The sequence below is a fragment of the Pelophylax lessonae genome, assembly GCF_965119305.1.
Source record: "Pelophylax lessonae genome assembly, chromosome: 2".
Taxonomy (NCBI): Eukaryota; Metazoa; Chordata; class Amphibia; order Anura; family Ranidae; genus Pelophylax; species Pelophylax lessonae.
In genome coordinates this window covers 207,598,155-207,619,126 of record NC_138769.1, presented here as the reverse complement: position 1 = coordinate 207,619,126, position 20,972 = coordinate 207,598,155, and the positions used below count along the sequence as shown (strand labels likewise).

Sequence of the window (20,972 nt, the reverse complement as noted above, 5' to 3'; positions counted from 1 at the left end):
TTCCACTCTAATAGGCCCCCGGCACATGCCCGTGAGTCACATGATCCCTTCTGGGAGCAAGATGTAGAAATTACATCTTTGTCTCCTCAACCTGGGAACAAGTTGCCTTACAAAGAGGGGGGTGGGGGGCTTCATTTTGAAAGGTACCCTCGCAGTGTTAAAAGGGATGTGGCCTGGTATGATTCAGAAGGAGGGGGTATGCTGCCACACCATGCTCTCTGCGCAGCCTCCCCCTTGGAAGACACCTTGTCCCCACCACCATGCATTCATAATAAAGTAATTATAAAATAATTTCTTTGTGTTTATTTGATTCCTATTCAAGAGAATTACTTTATATATAGTCAATATAGGCAGAGAGTTAAATTTTTTTAACATTTTCTAATGGTGGTGTGCCTCGTGATTTTTTTCATGAAAAAAGTGTGCCTTTGCACAAAAAAGGTTGAAAAACACTGCTTTAGGTTGTGCCTCACTTTCACTGAAATGGGAGTTACTGCTTTAGATATCTTTAATTTGAAAAATCTCTTAAGTCACTTCAATGTTCATAAGCATTTTGCTATAGACATGATTATGAGCTTTCTGCCAAAACTTGTTTGGTGTGCATTAATTATATTTGTTCAGCTACCATTCTACGCGTAAACTCTAAAGTGGATGTAGGTAGTCTGTAATGAGTAAAGATTTGCCAATTATCACAATCACCTGTAGCAGTCATGAGTTATTACATTCGATCTAGGTTGATCATGAACCTTCAGGAATTGTTGGAACAGACTCATCGTATAGTGTGTTTGGGTCTAATCCTGGACAGCATTCAGAGTGTTTCTTTCATAAGAGAAACTGCAGACTTTCCACTGTCAGATTAGAATTCTCCAGTCCAGGAGTTATTACCTTTCACTTTTTTTGCATGAGAGTTCTATGCTTGATTTTAATCTCTTTCGAGGTACATTAAGGTGATATTAAAGGCAGACTTGTGCAGTATTTTTGCACAGAGCAGCCCCCATCTTCCTCTTCTCGGGTCCCCCGACTGCGCTCCTGGCCCCTTCCTTCTGAGTTCCCCATGGTACCTGAGCAGGTTTGCTCCCAAGCCGCTGCTCTGTGTGTTCATTCACACATGGAGCATGGCTCGACACCGCTCCCAGCGCCTCTCCTCATTGGATCACTGGCTGTGATTGACAGTTGTGGGAACCAATGGCTGGAGCTCAGGTAAGTATTTGAGGGGCTGCTGCACACAGAAGGTTTTTTTTTCCTGCATGCATAGAATGCCTGGAGGTTAAAACATTGAGGCTTTACAACCACTTTAATTTGCCAAGTTCAGCTCCAGACCTCTCCTGTTCTAATCCTTTCTTTCCCTGAAACCTCTTCCTCGCCTGCTTTAGAGGATCAAGATGGAGGGTCTTTTGGTGATCCATCATACCTCTGGACTGACCCAAGTGGATGTAGTTTGCAAACCTTGAGACTCCTGGCAGGTGCTCTGTGGTCACTCCAGGACCATCAATATCTTCTGTCCCAAGGACTGATTTGCCATCCTGCTTTATAGTTGCTGACTTTTCTTCAATATTTTTATTTTTTTTAATGAAAGTAGGTAATCAAACATTACACAAGAGTCAAAATGTTAAAATGGTAAAAAGCTATAGCTCATCCCTACATATTCATGTCAAAAATGACAATAACAAGTAATATGTTGAATTCAATGGTACCAAAACTGACGAAGATACATCGTGAAGAGTAGGTCAGAAGGGGAGGGTAAGCTCCCCACTTTGTGTGGCTGGCACAAATATCTATTACATATCAAATTCATTAGGAATGCGAAAAGTGGACTGGAACCCCAGGGGGTTAACGCATAAGACCCAACCACACATTTTGAGTAAGGTAAAAAGAGAATATAAAGGTCAAGAGAGGGAAAAAGATAGAGGAGGAGGGCGTGTAGGCCAGGGAAAGAGGGAGGTAGAGATCAGAGAAAGGGGATGAGAGGGAAGGAGGCCATCTACTCAACACCAGGGTAGGGGGTTATCCGAGTGTTGAGGCAGGTTTTGTAGAGCTAGGGTTCCAGGAGCGTAGCGTCAAAATGTGAAGGAAGGAACTGATCCACCCATATTTGCCAAATTTTCAAATGCCATGGATCTTATCTAATAGTCGTCTGAATCTTACTGTGGATCATAGCTTGGGTAATTTATATTTTTAGTCTCTACAGGGCAGAGAGATGGGGATTTCCAAGCCTTTGCTATAGTCTGCTTGGAAGCTATTATAATGTGAATTACAAGTTTCGATTGTGCTTTTGTGAGGTTGCGCTGGCAGGGATTTAGCAGGGCAAAGGCTGGATGGGGGTTGGTTGGCTTACTCATCAGGGTGAAGAGGATTTTTAAACTTTCAGACCAAAATTGCTGCACAACCGGGGTTGTCCACCAGATATGTATGTGTGCGCCCCTTTCACCACAGCCACGTAAGATATTTAGCAATTCTTGCCGGAACCAGATACCAACATAGGAGTACCTTCTAGTTGGTCTCAACAGCGAGCATGGAGTTAGTTGTAGCCCAAATGTCAGCCCAATCTTTCTTTTGTAGAGGAATATTGAGGTAGTTGGAGCAACCGGTAGCATAAGGGGGGAGACTGGAAGATGTAGTCGTGAGATGGCTGTTCAACTTTGAAATGATACCTGGAGCATGGGGATCCGCATTACAGACAACTTCTTATAGGCTCAAAACTGGATGTAGAGGCACAAAGGTATGGGGCAAGGAAGCAGTATCTGCAGATAGCAAAAGAGTTCACTCCCTGGAATGTGAAACTGTTCCTGTAAAGTTGAAAAGGGCTTCAAAGTGGAGGAAGGGACCAGAGTGGTTAGCTTGGTCAAACCCTTTGTTTCCAAGTTGCAAAAGCGTCTGGAATTATGTAGGCTGGAAGGTAAGATGGGGGTGGCCTTGGAAAGATAATGGAGGGTAATGTGGGGAGATAGTTGAGTCTATAAGCCTATCCCATAGGTGCAAGGAATGCACAGTAACTGGGTAATTTAATGCTTGATGCTCCAAATGTAACCAAAACAAATTATCAACCGTGACAGGGGGGTCAAGGTCTATATCTATAGCTTCAAGTCCCACCCACAGAAGAACCTCCACAGTGTCATGGTATAAGGCAATTTGGGATAGTTGAGCTGCCTGATAAAGAAACAGGGGACTCCCAGTCCTCCATGCAATCTACTGCGCATTAGTACTGAAGAGGGCACTCTAGACTTAATGCTGCCTCATATATACTTATGTACTCAGCTTTGTATAATGCGGAAAAAAATAAGAAGACACCACTATGGGAAGGACCTGGAAGAGCTAAAGTAGCTTGGGCAATAAAGACATCTTTACAGCCATACGACCCTGCCAGGAAACGCAAAAAAGATTGCCAAGTATTCATAAGAGTCTATAGATGGAGATAGTTTGGTATAAAAAGGCTGGTTCGCTGGTGAGTTTGGTGCCAAGGTATGGGAGAGATGAGGCTGCCCATTGGAAGGGGTAGAGTTCCCGTAGATATGAAACATTGAGTGGCAAGGACTTTAGTTGATTAACTTTAGGACCAGATATAGAGGTAAAACGATCTAGAGCACAGATCAGATTGGGTAAAGTAGTACAAGGTGAGGTGACGAACATTAGGGCATTATCCACGAATAGGCAGAGTTTGTGGTGATTGGAGACCACCTTAATGCCTTTGATATCTGGATTTGCCAGAATAGCTAGTGCTAACATGGTTGCTGACTTTTAGGCTAGGTTCACACATGTCCGGCTGCGGTTTGCAGTCAGTTTTTAAAAGGAGTCTGGGGCAGTTATGTTTACCGGTTCAGGTGCGAATTTTTACTTTTTCAACCCGACCTAAAATCGCACAGGACTCTTTAAAGATAGGCCGCAGCCGCCCCGTACTTGTGTGAACTGGCTCCATTACAAGCCGGTCCAGTTCACATATTATGCAAATCAGATGCAGTTCAAAATGCATCCAATTCACATTGTTAACCGAGCCTTAACAGCAGGAGAGTTGAAGTCTAGGTTCTGAGGGACAGGAGCATCTCAGAGTCTGATTTCTACGAGGTTAATTGCTAGGAAGTGTACTTTTCTTTCGTTCATCGATGGACAACTGCGCTCCATAAATCATAACTAATGGGTTGTATTTCCTCCTCCAGGAATAGGACTAGGCAGAACAAAAAACACCTGCTACGCCCATGGGCCGCCCTCAGTTTGGTATATAACCTCCCCTCTCTGCTCTAGGTAATCCGTTTTATTCTGTCTAGTCAGGAGTAAGGATCTAGGCTCCCGGGTGGGATCTCTGGTCCCAGCATATTGTTTGTTTTTTTCCTTCTACAATTTTTTTGTTTCTTCTCTTGGGAGATCTACAATTAACTGCCGGACTGGATAATCTAGATCTAGTGGTCCCCCCAGCCCAGCCAGCGAGCGCGTGCAGACCGCAGCTATGTGCTAGGTCTGCCACGACATAGCGTCATGGACAGAGGCTAGCCCCGCGAGTTAAACGTCTCGCAGGGTTGCATACAACGGCTTGGGTCTGAGTCGCAGCAGTCCTTGGCTGACAGCTCCCCTACTTCGGTGGCGAGGATTCTAGAGCTTTACCTTCACCCTGGAAGGGTAAGTACTGTCCCCCCTCTCCCCTTTTTGGCGTTTTTTTGGGGTGGACACGGCTAACTTCCAGGGACAGTCGGACCTGCTCATTTCCTCCTCACATTCTTAAATCCCTCAGTGAGCTGGGCTCCCCCCCCCACTCCCTTTCCCACCTACCTGGAGTCTGGTGGGGGTCCCAGGGCAGAGGGTGCAGCGGAGACCCTTGGGGTCTGCGATAGCGTGCGTCCTGCCTTGGTAGTCTGGAGGGGTCCCAGTGTGGGAGACTCCTAGGGGCATGCCCTACTGTTTGCAGTGTGGGTATAGTGCAGGGGGAGTCCCAGTGCAGGGTGCACAGCGGAGTCTCCCCTAAGCGTGTGTCCTACCTTCAGGGGGGGTTCCCTTGCAGAGGGTGTTGTGTTGCAGAGGGCGCAGGGAAGGTCCTGACAGCATTGCTGCCAGCCTTTGCCTCAGCCCTGGTGTCTCAGACCCTAACTGAATGGGCCAAGCTTTTGCGCCAGGGCCTGGGGGGTGAGCATGAGCAGGTCCCCGCTGCTTATGTTGATTTAGCAGACCAGTTGGTTCATTGGCTACATTTTTTGTGATGCAGCTTTGGATACAGCTCCTGTGCTGCCCAAACTTTCTTTTTTTTTAGCGGTGGTGGTTAGGCGCATGCCGTGGCTTAAGAATTGGTCCGCAGACCAAGCCTCTAAGAAAGCTTTCATTGATCTGCCCTTTCAAGGCATTCTCCTGTTTGGGACTACCCTGGATGACATCATTAATGATATCACGGTGGGGAAGAGTACCTTCCTGCCACAGTCAAGGAAAGGGAAGGAGCCTCATCACAGACGGGGGCCCTCCTTGTCAGCCCATAGAAAATTATTTTGGGCTTCTGGGATGGAAAATAAGGGAAATAGATCTTTCAAATCTTCTCTGGGAGGTTATGTCTCCGGTGGGGCACCCCCGAGGTGGATCTGTTGGCGTCTCGGCTCAACAGAAAGGTGCAGAGGTTCATGGCACGGTCACGGGATCCTCTGGCGGATGCCACAGGGGTTCTGGTGGCCCCGTGGGGTCAGTATCATCTGATTGAAGTCTTTCTTCTGCTCAAGCTTCTGCCAAGACTTCTATGCAGAATTGAGGCAGAAGGGATTCCGGTCACCCTAGTGGCCTCGCCGGTCTTGGTACGCTGATCTGGTGTGGCTGGTCGTAGACGTTTCTTGGAATCTGCTGTCCCATGGGCCAATCTTCCACCGTGCGTTAGGGCTCTTTCCCACGGTCCGCCTCCGTAGGCGGATCCGTGCTGCTCAGCAGGGAATCTTAAACACAGATCCCTGCTGAGCAGGAAGGTGACATCTCCCCCTCTGCTCTGTGTGCAGAGAGGGAGATGTCAGAGGCCCATGCATCTCTATGGGGGAATCGGATGAGAGCGGACCTCCTGTCCGCTCTCATCCGGTCCCCTGGACGGATGGAAAATAGGGTTTCCACCCCTCCAGATTTCACGGACAGGATCGGATGTGAATGGCAGCGGGTGTCAGCAGACATGTCACCACTGACATCCGCTGCCCCATAGGGATGCATGGGGGATCCGATCAGATCCGCCTAAAAAACTGACAGGCGGATCTGATCGGATCGCTTGTGTGAAAGGGGCCTTACAGTCATTGGCTTTGACGGCTTGGCTGTTGAAAGCCAGGTACTGAAGGGTAGGGGTTGGTCTGAATCGGTGATTCCAAGGCTGTTAAAAGCTAGGAAATATACTTCTAGGAAAATCTACCAATGTACGTGGGAGATGTACATAGTGTCGTGTGAGTCCCTTGGGGTTTATCCTTGCTCCTTCTCGGTGGCTCGGATCTTGACCTTCCTTCACGGGGGGTTAAACAGAAATTGGCCTTGAGTACCATCAAAGGCCAGGTGTTTGCTTTGGCGGTCTTCTTTCAATGACCCTTGGCCACACACTGCCTGGTGCGTACCCTTTTTCAGGGTGTTCGCCATTTGGTTCCTCCAGTGCGGGCCCTGTTGCCGCCTTGGGACCTCAATTTGGTCCTTTCGATCCTCCAAAAGTTTACCTTTTGAGATTCTTCGGGAGATTCCCTTGTTTAAGCTGTCTCAGAAGGTGGGACTGTGAAGACATTGTGTTGACTGGCGGAGTTATCCTGACGCTCACCTTACTTGGTGGTTCACAGAGATAAGGTGGTTCTTCACCCCTGTCCAACATTCCTTGCAAAGGTTGTCTCTGATTTCCATTTGAATGAAGACGTGTTGCCTTCCCTGTGTCCCAGGCAAAAACAAAGGAAGTTGCCCTGCATGCCTTGGAAGTGGTTCGAGCAATTAGGGTGTACCTGGCAGCTATGGAGTCTTTTAGGAAGTCAGACTTACTATTTGTGCTTACGGATAGGTCTCGAACAGGGTTGTCCGCTTTCTCTGCGACCATTTCCAGATGAATCAGACATACCGTTATTCAGGCCTATTCCGTCAGGGGTCACGTTCCTCCTTTCCCTATTAAGACACACTCTACTTGGGTGCTCAGTGCCTCCTGGGCCTTCCTTCATCAGGCGTCGGTGACGTAGGTTTGCAAGGTGGCCACCTGGTCATCAGTGCCCTTTAACAAAGTTCTATAAAATGGATCTTTTTTTTGGGCGAGGTTTTGCAGGCTGCTGTTTAGAGGACTTGGTCCTCTTTGAGGGTGTATTGTTTGTTTTTTTTTCAGGTGGGCTCCAGTTGTTTTGGTTGAGCCCCTGTTGCCTGGTTGGCTACTGTTTTTAGCGTTGGGAATTTTTTATTGTTCCCACCCCTCATGTTTAACACTGCTTTGGGGCGCCCCAATTGTCTTTCAATGAACGAAAGAGAATGGGATTTTTGACCTACCCTAAAATTCTTTCTCTGATGTTCATTGACGGACAAAGCACCCACCCCTCTGTGGAGTTGCAATTCTTCTGACACTAATTCTTCTTACCTAGTACCTATAGCAGAGAGAGGGAGTATACCCCCCTGGGTCTGCCCATACACGTAGCCAGACTTTTTTTTTCTGCCTAGTGTCCTACTCCTGTAGGGGGCAGCATAAACCAATGGTTAAGAATATCAGGAGCTGTGTCCGTCAATGAACATCAGAGAAATGGATTTTACGGTAAGTCAAAAATCCTATTTTTTCAGACGGGGCTCCTGTGTTCTGGTTAAGGGCACTTATGTGTAGCCTTGGGTTATCCCCCCCCTTATTTTCGTTTTGGCACTGCTTTTGGACGTCCCAGTATTTATGATTTATAGAGCGCTGTGTCCGTCGATGAACAAACGAGAAAATTGGATTTTTGTATTTACCATAAAATCCATTGCTACTAAACTGAAAACCTAGAGCATAGAGGGGGGTTTTTATACCAAGCTGAGGATGGCCCATGGGCGTAGCCAGGTGTTTTTTGTTCAGTGTAATCCTTCTCCTGGAGGAGGCAATATAGCCCAGTAGTTATTATTTATGGAGCGCTGTGTCCGTCGAACTCAGAGAAATGGATTTTACAGTAAGTACAAAAATCCCATTTGTGCAAGATTTGTCAGCGGTCTTGGAAGGCATACGTCACACGGTGTGAGTCTCCCAGGAGTTTGTCCATAGGGTGAATCCTTTCCTTCAGCTGTGTGTGAACCATTGTTTGGCTCCCAGCGTTATCAAGGGTCAGGTCTCTGCCCTTTTTTGTTTCAGAGACTGTTGGCCTCTCACTTTTGTTCTCTTTTACAGATTAATATCTTTGTACAATAAGTCTCTCGTGTAGCTTCTCCTTCCAATTCAACCACAAGGTGTTATTATTTTTAATTTTTTTTTTGTTTTCTTTTCTTGCTATAATCTCTGCAAGGTGAATTTCTGAACTGATAGTCATGTTGAGAAACAGAACTTCTTTCTTGGCATAGGTAGTCCGTTTTTTTTTTTACTAAAACAGGTACGTTGGTCTTTTTTCCATCTGTCCGACTTCAGTTCATTAAAAGGAAATTTCTCTATCGTCCATTGACAGACGCAGCTGTTATGCTTCTTATACCATAGGGTTATACTGCCCCCTACAGCAGTAGTACTAGAAAGGAAAAACAGTTTACCACGCCTATGGGGTATGTCCCTATAGGCATAACCCCACACACCCTGCTCCAGCATACCAGTTTGTTTCTGTCTAGTGAAGGAGTAGGACCTAGGTTTCCTGCTGGGACTTCCGTCTCAGTTTTTTATTCTTTTATTGAGAGATAGAGGTCTTTCTGACTCTGCGATTTCCTACACTATTGAAGGCCAGGAAGTTGACTTCCAGGAAGATCTATCATCGTACGTGGAAATCGTATATTTCATGGTGTGAATCGCTGCAGCTGCACCCTCGCTTGTTTTCTATAGCTAGGGCTTTGAACTTTTTACAAAAAGGGGTTGAGCAGCGGTTGGCCTTGGGCACTATCAGGGGCCAAGTGTCGGCCTTGGCTATTTACTTCCAACTTCTGTTGGCTGCTAATACCTTGCTTCACACTTTTTGCGTCACCTGGCTCCCCCGAGGAGATCCCTGGTGCCTCCGTGGGATCTCAATCTGATTTTTTTCTGTTCTTCAAAAGCCACCTTTTGAGAACATTAGGAAGATTTCTCTGCTTTCTTTATCCCAGGAGCTTGCCTTTTTGGTGGCGATTACTTCTGCCCGCAGAGTGTCTCAGTTGGCGGCGCTGTCCTGTCATTTGCCTTATTTGGTGGTCCACAGAGATAAAGTGGTACTCCGACCTTATCAGTCTTTTCTTCCTAAGGTGGTAACTGATTTCCATCTCAATGAAGACATTGTGTTGTTTTAATAAAAATTATAAGAAAAATGCTCTTTTTTTCTTGTTCAATACCATTTTTATGGAAAGTCAGATCACAAGTCGGATCACAAGTCGTGTCAATTAAGATAAGGAGGCGACTCCCATTGAAGTATATGGGACAGGTCGGATCACAGGTCGCCTCAAAGTAGTACAGGACCCTTTTATGAAGTCGGAGCGACTTCAGTAGTGCCAATTAAGACGGCACTCATTGATTAACATTGCTTTTGTTATGTCAGGCGACCTGGGGCAACACAAGTCGCCTCATAAGTCGCCCTAGTGTGAATGGGCATTAATTCTTTTGTTTTTCTTTTTCTTGGCCCTGCTACTGTTTGTTTGCTTTGTTATCCACATCTCAATTGGACTCATTTTGGTCATCCCGAAGGCTTAGCACTTCTTGTTTCCCTGAATGGACTATATGAAAATAGAACAAACTGGTCCCACCCCCATGTTTTTTAATCATGCTCTCGGTGTGCTGCTTGCTACAAAACTGAGGCATGCTGGTTGTCAGAGGGGGTTATTCTGGGCTGGCCTGCAGTTGTACCCACCCCAATGTCCAATTGTTTTGTAGACACCAGTATAATCTGAAGGTTAAATAATTCCTGTGCCCTTCAATGGACTCCCACGAAAATGATTTTTACGAAAAGTGCAAAAATCCTATGTTGCATATAAAGTTTAATCAAACCTAAAAAATGTGCATATTCACCTCCTCCCACCCGCCCAATGCATATAAATGGCCAGGTGGGAGCTTTCTCCTTCTGAGTGGATGTTCCTGAATGTCCTTCAGTAGGGAGATCACGTGGCCGCATGCACGCGCAGTTTTTGGTGTGCCTGTTTCCCCAGGACACAGTGCAACACTGCTTAGCAGGAGGGCTCTGTGATTGGCCCTCCTGATCTCATGATGGCTGTGTCTAATCATGTAATGTCAACACAGTCGTCGTAATGGCGATCGGCTCTGCTTCTCCTCACACAGTGAGGAGAGCGGATCAGTGAGTATTGAGCTGTTTTACTGCTTTTTACTCACTTATCACCCAGCTAGTCTCCCCAACACAATGAAAACACCTGTCACACATCTTTTACAGTGATCATCTGGCGCATCTGTCCGTAATCATCTGGCGCATCTGCCCGTCTCCATGTGCCCGTGACCGTGTGCCCCTGACCATCTGCCACACCTGCCCATCTGCCCGTGACCATCTGCCACACCTGACCTCTTCTGCCTGAAGGAGCGCCCTCACCCGTACCCGGGGTGGGTGGACGTCTTCGCTTTTTTTCTAGACTCGTGGACCTCCTTGATTTAAGACAGGTGGGTCCACGAGCTGATCCGATCCGTTTGCAAGATCGAGTTTCGGTCTTTGGCAAGGTTCTTCCCTTCCAACCCGCGTTTGTCCCCACATCACCTGCAGGGTCTCCTCGGGTCGATGCAAGACTTACTTCTACAAGGGATCATTGTACCGGTTCCCGATTCGCAACGTTTTTAGGGATTTTACTCAAACTGGGATCTTGGACCTCAAGGCCTTGAACCGCTTTGTGCGGGTACAAAAATTCCAGATGGAGTCCATTCACAGGGTAGTGGCATTTCTTCATCAAGGGGATCTTCTGGCCTCCATAGATATCAAGGATGCTTACTCTCATATCCCAATATATGTCGGGCAACAGCGTTTTCTTTGCTTTGCCATGGGCGAGGAGCATTATCAATTCGTGGCTTTACCCTTTTGGTCTAGCCTCAGCTCCTCGGTTGTTTACAAAAGTGTTGGCCCCGGTGTTAACATTGTTGCGTCAGCGGGGGATTGTGGTGCTGGAGTACCTGGATGATCTCATTCTGTGAGCAGAGTCTCCTACTGCCTTAAAGGACAACCTGGACATCATTTTGAGAACCCTGCAAGAGGTCAGATGGAAACTGAATTTCCAAAAATCTGCTCTGGTTCCATCCACAAAGCTGGACTCCCTGACCTTGGACTCGGCCTCAGCCCGGGTGTTTCTTCCGGGGGAAAAAAATCAAGAAGTTGCAGGATGGGATTCGGCTCCTGTTGTCAACAGGAGGCCATCTCTCAGGACTTGAATGCAAGTGCTGGGCCTGATGGTTTCCACCTTTTTGATGTAGTTCCATTTGCACAGTTCCATATGAGACCTCTGCAAAAGAAGATTCTTGCCAAGAATCCACAGTCTCTAGACAATGTAATCCTGTTGAGTCAGGGTACGAGAGGGTCCCTGATTTGGTGGCTTCGCTTCCCTGCTTTTCGACAGGGAAATCTTCCCCTGTACTGGATGGTGGTCACCATAGATGCCAGCTTGTCCGGGGGTGGGGCGGCGTCTTGGGCACGGATTTTGCTCAGGGGGTTTGGACTCTGGAGGAGTCCATACTGCCGATCAATATGCTGGAACTTCGGGCAATCAGGCTTTGCCTGACCCATTGGACGGATTGTCTGCAAGGGCGCCCGGTCATGATTCAGGTATTCAGATCTGGTACGGCTGGTCGCCGTCGTCCCTTGGAGACTCCCTCTCAGAGAAGATCCTCTGGCTCATGGAGTGATCTTCCACCCTGCTTTCTAGTCGCTGGCTTTAACAGCGTGGCTATTGAAAGCCAGGTGCTGAAAAATAAGGGGGTGTCGAAATCGTTGATTCCCACTCTGTTAAAAGCTAGAAAGTCTACTTCTAGGAAGATTTCCCATCATGCCTGGAAAGCGTATATTGCGTGTTGAGGCTTGGGGGGTTTCCCCTGTTCCTTTTCGGTGGCTAGAATTTTGGAGTTCCTCCAAACGGGTAGATCAACGCTTGGCCTTCAAGTTTCAGCCTTGGTGATTTTCTTTCAATGCCCTTTGGCTATGCATTTGTGAGATTCCTCTGCTCACTTTGACACAGAAAGTAGCCTTCTTGGTGGCTATTACTTCCACACGCAGGGTGTCGGAGTTTGCTGCGTTGTCTTGTCGTTCCCCTCTGGTGGTCCACAGAGACAAAGTAATACTTTGTCCCTGTCAGTCGTTCCTTCCTAAGGTAATTTATGGTTTCCATTTAAATGAAGACATTGTGTTGCTTTCCTTGTGTCCTAAGCCTAAACACCCTAAAGTGATTTCCTTACATTCCTTGGATGTGGTTCGGGCAATCAGGGTGTATCTGGCAGTGACGAAGTTGTTTCGAAAATGGGACTCACTATTTGTCCTTACGGATGGACCTTGTAGAGGGCAGGCAGGTCTGCTGCGACCATTTTCAGATGGATCAGGCAGACAGTGGTGCAGGCCTATTCTATTAGGGGTCAGGATCCTCCTTTCCCTGTTAAGGCGCATTCTACAAGGGTGCTTAGTGCCTTTTGGGCCTTTCGTCATCAGGCGTCAGTGGTGCAGGTTTGCAAGGCTGGTCGTCTGCACACTTTCACAAAATTTTATAAAGTGGGTGTGTTGGCACCTGCGGATGCTGCCTTTTGCCACAAGGTTTTGCAGGGTGCTGTTTGAGAGGACTAGTCCTCTTTGAGGGTGTAATTTTCAGGTGAGCTCTAGTTGTTAGTTGAGCTTGTTACCTGGTTGGCTAGGTTTAGCCTTTTAGGGATTTTTTTTTTTTTTTTTTTTTTTTTACTGCGTTTTTCCCACCCCTCATTTTGATGGTGCTTTGGGACGTCCTAATGGTCAAGAAGATTCTGGTGTTGTGTCCGTCAATGGACGAAAGAGAAAATTGGATTTTTGTCCTACCGTAAAATCCTTTTCTCCGATCATTTACTGACGCAGCACCCACCCCTCTATTGAGTTGGGTTAGTTTTTTCTTCTGACACTGCTTACAACAAAACTATGTGCCTATAGCAGGAAGTGGGAATATACCCCCTGGGACTGCCCCATAGGCATGGTAAAGTTTTTTTTTTTTTTTTTTTTCCCTGCCTAGTGTCCTACTCCTGTAGGGTGCAGCATAACCCAGTGGTCAAGAAGATGCTGAAGCTGTGTCAGTCAATGAACATAAGACAAAAGGATTTTACGGTAAGACAAAAATCCAATTTTTTTTTTTGTTTGCAGATACCACCATTCTAGTGTTTTACTGTACTGTATATTATTATATTGTAACGTTTTATTGTTAATCATTGTTTGCTTTGCAGGTATGCCCATCAACTGCAGCACTGATTTGTTTGTTCTGACAGCAACAGCATTTGCTCTCAACATAGACGTAAATTAATGATTGCAGTGCTGTAGGAGGTGATTTCACCACCACAGTTAAAAAAAAAAAAAAAAAAAAGCATATATGGTGACGCATTGGGGATGGGGCGGAATCTGCTATGTTCTTTTTTTTTTTTTTTTTTTCCTCGTTCAGCCCATGGACTGAAGGCGTAAAAAAAGAACATTGTATGCCCTTATAAGAAGTGGGCGTATGCGGGGAGGTCTAATGGTGGGCATACTACACACTTTCTGGTATCATATTTTACAGCCAGCGGTCGGTCGGCTTCATGTAAAAGCAATCATAGAAGATAATTAGCCGCTAGACTGATTTTGCAAGCAGTGGAAGAGGGAACCTCTCCCGCCACCTTCCACGGTTTTCTCAGGCTCTCTTGTCCCATCGGGTAACCCGAGACTGCAGCCGGTGGTTCCGTCAGCTGACCATAGAGCTGATTGGAGACCAGAATGTCTCCAATCATCTCTATGGCCTAAGATACCTGAAGGTACGAGCATTTCATGACTTCGGTTTCGTCGGATATAAACCGGGCCATTGGGAGATTGGGAAAGAATTTTATCACACCAATCCTGGTGTGGTCCGATGCTTTAGGGGCAGGGGAGAGATCTAATAGACCCCATTTTTTTTTTTTTTAAAAAAGAGTATCTGTCACTACTTGCGATTATAGGGGATATTTAACGTGTTTTTTCCGAAACGATTGCATTTGGGAAATTGCACAAATAGCGTGTGACAAAAAAAAATTGCAACACCTTCCATTTTGTTCTGTAGGGCCTCTGCTTTAAAAAAATCTATAATGTTTGGGGGTTCAAAGTAATTTTCTAGTAAAAAAAGAAAATACATCTTCATGTAAACAAAGTGTCTTTGTTTACAGTGTATTTTTCAGTGTAAACAAAGGCTTGGTCTTCAAGTGGTTAGAGTGGTTGATGTGTGGCATAAGCTTCTATTATTGGGCATAAAATGCCAGGACAGTTCAAACACCACCCAAATGACCTCAAGCTATTTGCTGAGAGGCATATTGAGTCCATGGAGTTTTTTATATTTTGCCCCAAGTTTTGGGAAAATTACCATTGTTTTATTTTATTTATTTTTTACTCAAAGTTTACCACTCTGTGCCAAAGTACTCATTTGTCTCAACAGAAGAAGCCTAAGGCTCATCCCTTTTCAGATGCCAAGAAGGGTTTCTTTTGATTGCAGCACAAAACACCCTGACTGGAGGGTCATCTGATAAAGGGTTATTCAGACAGTGATCATCAGGGAGGAATCAAGTATTGCCGCCAAGCAGCCTGCATTGGTTTTCTGTTCATATGTTCTCTAAGTTTTACCAGGTGGAAGTTCAGGCCGCTTCTGATGCCAGCTTTGGGCTAGGGTCTTTCAGGTGGCTCAAAAAAACTGCAGGTAGTCCCTAGTTCTGTTGTTTCTTCTGGGCCTATTAGTATTTTATTGCTGTTGCCCACCCATGTAGTTTGTTTATTCCCATTTTTTAGTTTGTACATGTGTTGATTTTGTTGTACATATATTTATTGATTGCAGCTAAACTTTTTTCATTAAAACCTTCAAAAGATAATTTATTACTTATTTTATGACTTACAGCACTTTTTTTTTTCTTCTGCAGCTTTCTGGAGATCAGGGTTCTCCAGAATCCAAGAAGCCAAAGCGGACAGGGGAAATGTGTGCCTTTAATAAAGTGCTTGCTCACTTTGTGGCCATGTGTGATGCCAACATGCCGTTTATTGGACTTCGAATGGAGGTGTGTCTGTGTGCTCTTAGATCTGTATTGCTATATCTGTCTTAATACTATTGTGACCAGGATTTAAAACGCAAGTTTTAAAAATATATTATGTATATAAGTATTCTGTATTTGATCCAACTTTAGGCCCCTTTTTCAAACTTTCCACTTTTTTCTTACCTTCTGTGGAAAGCCTGTTTACACACCTCATTAGCACAAAAAAAAATATATATATATATACACATACACATACACACACACACCCCCGTTATTAAGTTGGCCAACCCTTTGCAGCTATAACACCTTCAACTTTTCTAGGAAGTCTGTCCACAAGGTTTAGGAGTGTGTCTAAGAGAATATTTGACCATTTTTCCAGAAGTGCATTTGTTAAGTCAGGCACTGATGGAGAGGAGGCCTGGCTCGCAGTCTGCGCTTTTATTCATCCTGAAGATGTTCTATTGGGTTGAGGTCAGGACTCTGTGCAGGCCAGTCAAGTTCCTCAAGTTGGGAGCATGAAATTGTCCACAATATCTTGGTATGCTGGCACCTTAAGAGTTCCCTTCACAGGAACAAAGGGGCCTATCCCAACCCCTGAAAAACGACCCCACACCAATCCCCTCCCCAAAAATGATTTGGACCAGTGCACAAAGTAGGGTCCATAAAGACATGGATGAGCGAGTTTGGGGTAGAAGAACTTGACTGGCCTGAACAGCCCTGACCTAAACCCGATAGAACACATTTGGGATGAATTAGAGCGCAGACTGCGAGCCAGGCATTCTCTCCAACATCAGTGCCCGACCCAGAATGCGAAGATTACCGTGAAAGGAGGGAGGTTTTGTGAATGAATTATCCAGTTACATTATATTTTCTCTACTGTTAGACAGGTCATTTTTTCTTTCATGTTGGAACTTTTTCTTTTTTGTCTCTGCAGTTTTCCAGCCTGAACATTCCTCATCAAGGTGTACAAATAGAAGGGGATGGCTTTAGTCATGCTATCCGAGTACTAAGGTAAAGAAAAAGAAAATATATTATGTCATGGATATTTGTCAATTGCATCACAGAAGTTATTTATTATTAATTTTTCTGGAGTTGTGCGGCATCATAGTGTCCTTTTTCCTAATTTTTTGTTCATTATATATCTTTATGGATGTGGTGCCATTTTAGTTAATTGTGCTCTGTATTACTCCTGGAGACTTTTTGTTTTTGTGCCCTATGAGATAGCAAGTGATGTTCAAAATAGAAAGCATCACTTAACATTTATTTTCCCCCGGTATGGTCACTCTTGGCTTTTCATAGACTGATGCAAAATGCTTACACTGACATTGGGCTGTTTTATGGTGAAATGTTACAGCTAGTGGTGCACCGAAATTTCGGCCGAAAATGTGCCCATACCATTTCGGCCGAAAAGGGGTTAAAGATGCCGAAAATGTATGGCTGCAAATAGTAGTAAGAAGTGAGCCATTCACTTCCCTGTCAGACGAGCATCTCCGCTGACTGCTCTGTTCCTCCGTCCAGTGACTTCCGAGGAGAAGACCCAGCATGCACATTGCACAGCAGAGGAGGATCCTCGTCCTCCCCCGTGCCTATTGCAGAATGGCTCCACCCACCTCCTCCTTCATGTGCACAGTGCTGCTGAGCAGGGTAATATCTATCTCTCTCTCATGTGCTCTGGTGCTGTGTGCTCAGTGTTCCCGAGGAGGGTAATATGATATCTCTCTCTCTATCTCTCTCATGTGCTCTGGTGCTGTGTGCTGCCGAGGGAGGAGGAATGTTATCTCTCTCTCAGCAATGATAAGCATTGGCTATGGGTGCTGTAAAGTATTTTCTCTGTCGCTCATTGACAGACGTAGTCCTCGTTGATTAATAACAACTCGGGTTATACTGCCCTCTACAGGAGTAGGACTAGACAGGAAAGAAAACGTTCTGGCCACACCCTAGGGGCAGTCCCAGAGGGTATATCCTCTCACTTCCTGCTACAGCAAATCAGTTTTTTTCTGTCTAGTTAGGAGTAAGGACCTAGATGCCTTGCTAGGATCTTCAGTCCTGGCAGGATTTTTTTCTTAGATTTTTTTAGACCGCTTTTTTCTCCAGTGTTCCTGTGAGATCTTCAAGCAAGAAAGCTGGAACTGGGCGACGGGCTGGATGTTGAGATCCAGTGGTCACCCCAGTTCAGCCTACGAGCGCGTGCAGACCATAGCTCCGCGCTGGGTCGGCCGCGACATAGTCCCACTGGACGGGGACTGACCCTGCGAGTTAAATGTCTCGCTTAAACGCCAATGACCATGAGTCACGGCGTCCGTATTGGTCGACAGCCCTCCCACCCCGGTAGAGAGGGGTACTGTCAGGAGTTGGCGCCCGCCTGGTTCCGGTATGGTGAGTAGTATGTTCCCCCTTTTCCCCCTGACGGGTTTGTGGTGAACGCGGGCCCCTCTCTGAAATGGTAAGGATGGGTCTCCCCTCTATCCTATAACATGTCACAGATCCCCCTATTTGAGTGTGATTTTTGTGAACAAGAAACCAGGAGGCTTGGTTTGGGAGCTGACAATCTAATGTCATTTCAAAACTGTAAAGATGACTGAAGTCAGTGGCAGTACTAGAATATTACTGTGGTAGCATAAGGTATCCTACCTGTCAGAGGTTCACAGGGCGATGTCTATGCATGTATAACTGCAGTCCAGATCGCATTCCTCCAGCTAGGGCAGGCTGCCTTCCGACGGCCCACGGACCGCATGCGGCCCGCCAGGGTCCGGTACCGCCGGCCAGGCTGATCACCATCCAGGGTGAAGTTTGGGGGGCCGATGCACTCCCGCAGGCCGCTAGGCCGAATACAGCATCCCGCAGGCCGCTGCTAAGCCGCCGCTATCCTAACAGGCCGCCGCCATTGTCTTGCAGAGCACACGAGGCCGCCATATTGGCGTAGCCTCGTGTCTCCAGCATGGGTGCGGCCATGTTTGAGGTGACCAAACACCTCGTGGAGCCAGGGGGAGGCGCCGGAAGGCGTGTTAAGGGCGGAGCCGCCTCCTTTACCTAGGAAAAAGGGCCAAAGACTTCCTGTCTGTAACAGGACAGCACTGAGCAAGCTGATAAACTTCTGTGCATCAGGGATGAGCCTTGGGGCCTCTCTCTCTCTGTGGGGTCCAAAAAGGCAGGTAACACTGAGGGGCGCTGTTGCGACTGGGGGATACAAAAAAAAAAGTTTTTTACTTTGTCATTTTTTGTCGCTGCCAAATGTCTTGTATAATCATTGACCCTGCCGCATAGTTATCCCCACCTGATCCCCTCAAGGTGGCCGCAGGACCCTCCAGTACCCCACTTGTTTTTAATGCATTATCGGCAGTTTTGGAGTCTTTGGTATCCCGGGTGGAGGTGGCCTGTCAGGGACGGGGGTCAAGAAGCGACCCCCTGCCTACCCCTATTTTTTATCTGATACTTCAGATACGGATTCGGAGCTGGTCAATGCAGCTGCAGGTCCCTCTTATGGGGCTGTTGTCTCAGGTAATGTCTCCTCAGCAGTGAGGAGAACGTTTCTGCCTCCGCCATAGCACAAGAGTGGTGGATGCACTAGTTGTGTCCGTCCGGGAAACCTTTAGTCTTGAGGTTACACCGGCAGAGGTAGCTGAGACTGAAATTCTTTTTTGGTACTTGTTAGCCTACCAAAAGGGCGAAGGATTTTCCTTTACCCAAATGGGGTCGTTTTGAAACGAACCCCTGTTATTTCCTAACGCATGGCTAGGCGCTATCCGTTTGAGGAATCCCTCTTTAAAGGATAGACGGTAGCACCTGCTGTCTTGCCACAGACTGTTAGAATAAGGAGGACCTCGTAACCAACGAGGACCTTCCCTTTCTGCTCATAAAGTGTTTGTTCGTTCCGCGAGGGCGGGCGATAAGGCGAAACCCTCCAAAGCCCCTTCAGAGGGTTTTTCAAAGGGCACTGGTCGGCTAAACAAAAAGTCCGGCTCAGCCAAGCCTGAAGAATACAGCCTGATGTGCCCCTACCCATCTCTGGGGTGGGGGGATGTCTTCACCGGTTTCCGGATCCATGGCTTGCCAGAACCCCGGACTAAGGGGTTCGCGAGGTCATACGGTCAGGATACAGGATCGAGTTTTGATCACTTCCACCGGTACGATTCTTCCCTTCTAACATTGAACGGTTTCAGGGGTTCTATTCGAACCTGTTCACAATGCCCAGGAAAGAGGGCAAGGTGCGTCCAATTCTGGACTTGGGGAAAGATGGAGTCCATCCGAACAGTGGGAGTTCCTGGCGTCCATAGACATTTAGGATGCCTATCCTTAAATCCCCATCATCGCAGGACATCAGCGTTTTCTTCGCTTTCCCAAAGATCATCCCTGGTTCCCACCAGGTGACTGAACTGGGCCTAATGTTGGATACATCCTGGGCAAGAAACTTTCTTGCGGAGAAACTCCAGAAGGTTCAGTCAATGATTCGGATGTTGCTGTCCGTCAATTGGCTGGGACTGATGGTGGCCTTCTTAGAGGCAGTACCGTATACCCAGTCTCATACCCGAATTCTCTTGAAGGAGATTTTTTTCTAATGGAATCAGAATTCCGATTTCCTGGACAATCTGATCCGGTTGAGCGAGCGGACCAGGAAGTCTCTGATGCTCAACCAGGGGAAGTCATTCCTTCCGATAGCATCCAGGTTACCAATAGGGTATCGGAACTGAGAGCGATCAGATTTTGTCTGATTTACTGGAACGAGCAGCTCTAGAGCAGCCCGATTCGGATCCAATCGCACTATGCCACGGTCGTGACTTATGTCAAGAAAGGGGCACTTAGTGTCCTGGTGGCCATCGAAACGACTAGCATCTTTCATTGGACGGAACAGTTTGTTCCGGATCTCCCCGCAGTGTTCACTCCGGGGGTGGGAAATCGGCAGGCAGATTATTTCAGCCATCAGATTCTGCATCAAGGGGTATGGCCTCTTCATCCAGAGGTTTTTCACTAGCTGTCCCTTCATTGGGGCACCCCGGATGTGGATCTGTTGGCACCTTGGCTCAACAGGAAGGTGCGGAGGTTTGTAGCTCGCACCCGCGATCCTCTAGCGGACGCAGCAGAAACGCTGATCGCCTCGTGGGAGCAGTATCAGCTACAGCATGCCTTCCATCCTCTCAAGTTACTGCGGGAACTTCTTTGCAGGATAGAGGTGGAGGCAATTCCAGTTATTCTGGAAATTCCGGACTGACCTTGTCGAGCCTGGTACGCCGACTTGGTGAGGCCAGTCGCGGACGCCTCCTGGAGACTTCCTCTCAGGGAGGATTTGCGGTCTCGGGGACCGATCTTCCATCTTGCTTTACAATCGCTGGCTTAATGGCCTGGCCATTGAGACCCAGGTACTGAAGGACAAGGGAGTGTCAGCTTCAGTTATTCCTACCTCTAGTTAAAGCAAGGAAAGCGACTTCCAGCACATTGAAGTCTTATATGGCGTGATGTGAATCTTTTGGATTTCCCCCACATACCTTTTCGGTGACCCGAATCTTGGTCTGTCTGCAACAAGGGGTTGAGCAGAAACTGTCCTTGAGCACTATCAAGGGTCAGGTTTCAGCGTTAGCAATCTTCTTTCAGAAACCTTTGGCTAATCATTCCTTGGTGCGGAATTTCATCCAGGGGGTGCGACATCTGGCTCCGCCAGTGCGCGCACCCATTACCGCCTGGGATCTTAATTTAGTGTGGTCGGTTCTTCAGAAACTTCTCTTTGAAGATATCAGGGAGA

The 20,972-nt window shown here is 46.9% G+C and overlaps 1 protein-coding gene across 4 annotated transcripts in view; it reads left to right on the top strand.

The window, feature by feature from the left end:
• The window catches only part of MED14 (mediator complex subunit 14), a 164,672-nt gene that overhangs the window by 66,592 nt on the left and 77,108 nt on the right, over window positions 1-20,972 (top strand). For all 4 annotated transcript variants that reach the window (XM_082244540.1, XM_082244538.1, XM_082244539.1 and 1 more), the window contains exons 15-16: window positions 15,128-15,262; window positions 16,173-16,249. In XM_082244540.1, the coding sequence (XP_082100666.1) occupies window positions 15,128-15,262; window positions 16,173-16,249 (212 nt within the window). The remainder of the gene's footprint in view (window positions 1-15,127; window positions 15,263-16,172; window positions 16,250-20,972) is intronic.